This window comes from Microtus ochrogaster, linkage group LG8, assembly GCF_000317375.1.
Source record: "Microtus ochrogaster isolate Prairie Vole_2 linkage group LG8, MicOch1.0, whole genome shotgun sequence".
NCBI classification, from domain to species: domain Eukaryota; kingdom Metazoa; phylum Chordata; class Mammalia; order Rodentia; family Cricetidae; genus Microtus; species Microtus ochrogaster.
This window is the reverse complement of record NC_022033.1, coordinates 20,993,047-20,998,892: the sequence shown is the minus strand read 5'-3', so window position 1 is coordinate 20,998,892 and position 5,846 is coordinate 20,993,047. Positions and strand designations below refer to the sequence as shown.

At 45.8% G+C, this 5,846-nt stretch overlaps 1 protein-coding gene across 1 annotated transcript in view; it reads right to left on the bottom strand.

Annotated features, from left to right (window-relative positions):
- The window catches only part of Rbl1 (RB transcriptional corepressor like 1), a 64,530-nt gene extending 60,674 nt beyond the window's left edge, over nt 1-3,856 (bottom strand). Inside the window, exon 1 of the mRNA XM_005363028.3 lies at nt 3,701-3,856. Within this exon, the coding sequence (XP_005363085.1) occupies nt 3,701-3,856 (156 nt within the window). The remainder of the gene's footprint in view (nt 1-3,700) is intronic.
- Between the last annotated feature and the right edge of the window lie 1,990 nt (nt 3,857-5,846).

Here is a 5,846-nt window from a genome sequence, read left to right as displayed (position 1 = left end):
GTGGGTGCTGGGAACCGAACTCCAGTTCAGCCTCTGAACCTAACCATATAACTAAGCCTCATTTGTGTTCTTTTTAAACGTTTCTCACTCAGGAGGCAGAGGCAGGCGGATCTCTGTGAGTTCGAGGCCAGCCTGGTCTACAAGAGCTAGTTCCAGAACAGGCTCCAAAAGCTACAGAGAAACCCTGTCTTGAAAAAACAAAACAAAACAAAAAAACCAAAAAAAAAAAAAACCAAAAAACCACAGGTATATTTCTTTTTAACCAATTCTGCAGAGAAAAGAAAAAATAGCGTAGAAAGTTGTCAGGGGAGTCACATGTCAAAATATTAATATTTATACTAATATGCTGATATATAATAATACAGTAATTATTAATATCCACAATATGAAGGACAATGTCATTTTTGTGAGAGCAGGATTTGGGGCATTATTTATCCCATAGTAAGTTATCTTTAAAATATTAAGCATAGTTCTCCACCACCATAGATATCTCAGTTTACAAGCTATAAAAAAGTAACGATTGGTAATTCAACACTTAATTTTCTGCTCGACTTCAAATGTTTTCAAGCTGGAAACACTGCATGGCCGGATGAAATATAGTTGAAGTCAGAGGATTAAGCATTACAGATACAGGCCTAGCAGTGGTGGCACAAGCTTTAATCCCAGTACTTAGGAAGCAGAGTCATTTGGATCTCTAAGTTCGAGGCCAGTCTGGTCTACAGAGCAAGTTCCAGGACAGTCAGGGTTATCCAGAGAAAAAAAGAATGACAGATACAGATACTAGCATGGCTGTATAAACAAGACCTGACCAAGGATGACACCAATTGACCAATAGTGCTAATGTGGAAGGAGGAACCTAGGCAAAGAGCCAGGGAACTGAGGAGTGCTGAGAGAAACAGCACACCAACTGGCTCTCCAACACCAAATGACCAGCCTAAAACATATACATGTGGACAGAGCAAACTGCATTTATATATTTAGAAATATACACACATAGACATATACACACATATGGAACAACAATTAAAGAAAGAGACCATGATTTTGAGAGACAACATAAAGGGGAGGTACATAAAAGAGGGAAGGTCAGAGGGAGGAAAGGAATGGGGAGAATGATATAACGATAAGCTAAAAATAAATGGCAATAATCTTAAAAGGAATTAAGATACAGGGCTGGAGAGATGGCACTTGCTATGTAGGTCTGGAGATCTCAGTTTGATCCCTGGAACCCATGTCAATGTGGAAGGAGAGAACTGACCCAACAGACGTTGTCTTCCAACCTCCACATGGCACAAGCCACCTCCTTATTATAAATTAAAATTTTATTTTAAATTTTTTTATGGAGAGGATCAGAGATATACCTCAGTGGTAGAATACTTAAACCAACAAAACAGAATCAAAAATGGCTCTTAATCTCCAAATCTGAAGTTAAGAATAGTAACAGAAATTGTTCTCCATAATTGGTAAAGTAGATATATACACACACACACACATATACAAAAAACATATATATATATATATATATACACATATATATATATGTTGTAAGAGTTGAAGAGAAAGTGTGGGAAAATACAGTGTAGTTAACTGACTTTGACTGGATGTCAACAGAAACTTCACAAAGGAAGATTTAAAACTGCTCAGTAGCAAACTACCAAAAAATGTAAGTTAGGTGAGAAAAGGCAAAATGCCAGCAGGGCCTGTGTGTGGATTAGGCAGGGGTAGAGACTATAGACAGGATTCTTAGGGGCAGCAGAGACTGGGAGATGCCTTTTCTCCAAGTGTCTTTCACTAACAACTAAAAGAAGAAAAACAGAAAAAACAAAGCTCAGGGCAGACTACTTCCACACTCAATTTTTAAAGATTATTTATTTAGTATGCCTACAGTATTCTGCCACATGTATGCTTTCACGGCAGAAGAGGGCACCAGATCTCATTATGGATAGTTGTGAGCCATCATATGGTTGCTGGGAATTGAACTCAGGACCTCTGCGATAGCAGCCACTGTCAAAACTGCTGAACCATGCTTTCTACAGTAAACATTTAAGGTGTCAACCGACTCTGCCTAACTATGGATTTAGCATTTAGATTGTCAACCTTCTCTGGAGTTACAGGTGAAGGGAAATAGTCCAGGCAGAGTGACCTGCAGAAAGCTAACAACTTGGGCTGAGTTTAACATACCTAGAATCTGAAACAAGCGTCTAAGTTGAGTGACTTGGCCACAGATTGTACTTAATAATAAATGAAGGCCTGGGAGGTTAGAACTGCTTTCTCAGGACGTTAAAAAAACATTTCCAATGGAGATGCCATTAAAATGTCCCTCACTTTCTTATATAGTGTGCATGTGTACACATGCATGTGCACATGTGTAAATGTGTTCCCCCATTCATGTATTCATGAGTGAAGGTCAGAGATAACTGTTGGGTGTCTTCTGAGGCAGAATCTCTCACTGAACCTGGAGCTCTGTGTTGCAGTTAGACTGGCAGGCCAGGGCTGGGCACTTGGGATCTGCCTGTCTCAACCACTCCATCCTCATTTCCAACTCCATGCCTTTGAGTGCAGCAACTGTCAGAGAAGCAATCTATATGTGAATCCAGCCCATGTGGATAATGAAAGCTTCTGTATATCCCAGGGATATGCTGAAATATCCCCTGGGACATGGTTCCCATAGACCAGAAGATACCAAAATCCAAGGATGTCCAAGCCCCTGATTTAAAATGGCAATGCATTTGCACATAGCCTATGATCTCTAGATTACTTGATGTAAATATTATGTAAATAGTGATATTATATTGTTTGTGGAATGCCAAGTCTGTTCATGTTCAGGAAAATGCAGTTTTTTCCCAAATACTTTCGACCTGTTGAACCCACGGGCATGAGTTCCACTTGTACATGTCATTACGATTCTGCTTCTACACTGAGCTTATATACCTCTCTAAGTTTCGATATTCGAGTGATTCTAGGCAAAATAATCCTGGGCCGTGATAACACTGCCCTGCTGTGAAGACAGATCTAAAAGTTACTGGGAAAATCTAACAGTGACAACCACCGCTTATTTTATTCAGGGCCAGACCACGGTAACGACCTGGCAGAGAGGAACGTGGGACTGGGAAGAGCTTTGTGTGTGTGCTGACTTTGATCAGACTGCCCTGCTTTAAACGAACCCACTGCTGCACCCTATGAGGCACAAGGGTGGAGAGGTTTTAAAAGGCTCCTACAGCTGAGCCAGACTCCGTCACAAACCGTGTCACCTGTAGCGCCAAATTAACCTCTTACGACCCCGCTTTCTCTTCCGCGGAGAGGGGATCCAAACGTGTTTAAAGAGTGGGAAAAGACGTAAGCAAAGGACTGGGCAGCGATGAGCGACTCATTTTATCACAGGATCAGGTCTGATCGATTTCACGGCAGCACCGCGCCCTTTGGGGCGCTGGGCGGCGCGCAGAAATCAAGTTTGGAAGCCTGAGGTCTAGGGAGCCCAGGAGCAGAGCGGAACTCGGGAGCGGTTCCTTTTCTCAGCTCCGGTTTCCCGCCTCAAAACAACTGGGTAGGCTGACCGACCTACACCCACCCTTCTCTCCCCGCACTCCTCCGAGACCCTCGGAGGTGGGGGAACTCCCACCGCCCGAGAGGCCGAAGCGGGGGCGGGCCGGGGGTGGGGCCTGGCGAGGGTCGGGGCCGCCGCCCACCTGCCGCCGCTCACCTCTAGGCTGTAGTTGCCGCGGATGGCGGTGAAGTCGTCCAGGGCTTCGGCCGCGCTGCCCTCGTCCAGGTTCAGCTCCTGGCACAGGGCCTGCAGCGCCTCCCTGGCCGCGGCGACCACCGCCGCCCCCTCGGCTTGGGGATCGTCCTCGAACATCCCCTCCGGCCCCGACGGGCGGCGCGACCCGGCTTCGGGGTTGTCTTTTCCCTCCCGGCGAGCTACCCACAACCCCCAGCGACAAAGCGCGCGAAAATCGCCTGCTTGAGCTCGCCTTCCCTTCATCGTCTGCCTCCGCTTTTCTCCTCAAAAAGTCCCTTTTCTCCTCTGGAGCCCGCAATAGCCCCTCTCCGGGAATGGGATAAGAAGATGGAACTCAGACTCTAAAGGAGCCCTACTTCGGACCCTTGCGGGGCAGCCCCGGGGCACCGGCCCGCGGGGACGGACTCGAGGGAGCGGGCGGAAGGATCCGAGCCGGTGCTGAGGCCGCCGGGACTGTAGCTTGCAACCCGCGCTCTCCACAGCCGGTCCCGTGGTGTGGGTAACTTAGGGTTACCTGTGGCGACTTCGTCCACCCCTGTGAGAAACGTTCTCCATGACACTAGTCCTAGGTTTGTCAGCTCCCCGGCGCGCTCTCACTGAGCTTTGACCCTTGATGGAGATGGGAGGGAGCAGCCGAAAGTGGCTCATTGATGTAGGAGCGCCACGTCGGAGGCTTCTGGCTCGCCAGAAAGGGATGGAGAGGCAAGGGAAAATTTAAGTGACGCCTCTCAGCCTCGCCCTTTCTTAACTCCCTGGATTCTGAAACTGTCCTAGTAAGTAGCCATTTCAGGAGTAGAGGTGGTCTTTGCGCTAACCTGAAACGTGTTTTTAAAACGTAAACCAGGACCGGACAGTTTCACCTAGAGTCCCTCAGGAAATGCCTTTTGTCTTTAAAATACGGAAAAATAAAACATTCAGATGCATCAGGTAATTCTTAACCTTGGAAATATCAAGCTAGTTCTCAGTCGGAGGCTTTTCTCATGTATTCATCAAACTGCGTTTCTGAGCGGTACAGCTAAAGTAGGCGACGCCTCCCACCCCACATCCACTTCATTGTCTCGATGCTATCTTCTCTGAAACTGTCCTAATCAGCCAGCTCTGCCTACTAAAATAATTAAATGGTGCATAGACCTTTTGTCTTCACTGTATTCCCTAGTTTGGGTTAGTTCTTGGCACTCAGAACTTAGTGTGGTGTATTTGAAACATTACAAAGTACCATTGTCTGGATGAAGGAGTCACTAAAGAAGAAAATGGAGATATCGAAGCAAGTTATGAAGGAATTCACATGCCCCACCAAAGCCTGGATATTCTACTCCAAACAGAGATTTGAACATGTTAGTGATGATCAGTCTGTTTTGCACAAACTCCTCTGGCTGCAGCTATGGCTTCATGAATGGGATAAGATAAAGACTACCAAGTTTGGAGATAGTAGGGTGCTGTCTTACATGCTGGAAGGTGCCAGATTGGAAGGAATCTTTGGACTAAAATACAAGGGTGCACTATAGACAGGAGCCCTGTGTTATGAGACTGTTCCTGGGGAAATCCCAGAGAGACAAATGATAAAATCCTAGGAAACAGTCCAGCCTCATCCAGCTTTAGGGACACAGTGAGTCAGTTTACAGGGGTTACTTAGAGGAGGGAGCATGGGTGCAAAGACAGCTGTTCATCAAAAAGCCCATTCCATCATGGATGACACCCTCCAAAAGCCACATCCTGGGAGCTCCCTATACAACTAGCTAGCATCACCGCCACCTGAGTTTCCCTAGCAATTATTTAATGCATATATATAATAATGTAATATATTCCTGAGGACTGGATCTTGTGAGTCCTGTAAGTTTCTGAGCCTTTTAAGTCTTGTTTTCTCCCAGAGTATTATGAGCCTCTTTCCAGGAGAGAAAGCTTCAATTCAGAAGAAATAGCTACATACCACCCATTAACATAGGTTTTCATCTAGGCCAGGGTGTTAAAAGATTTTGACTAGGATGGACCTTCAAGCAAAAAGACAAGCAAGGCTGACTATAGTGTAGTTTCATGGTGGGTTCTTGTAGGAAGTGGATGAAATTACCTGGCGTGAGTGAGAAGGAAAACACAGAACACGCAACAAACC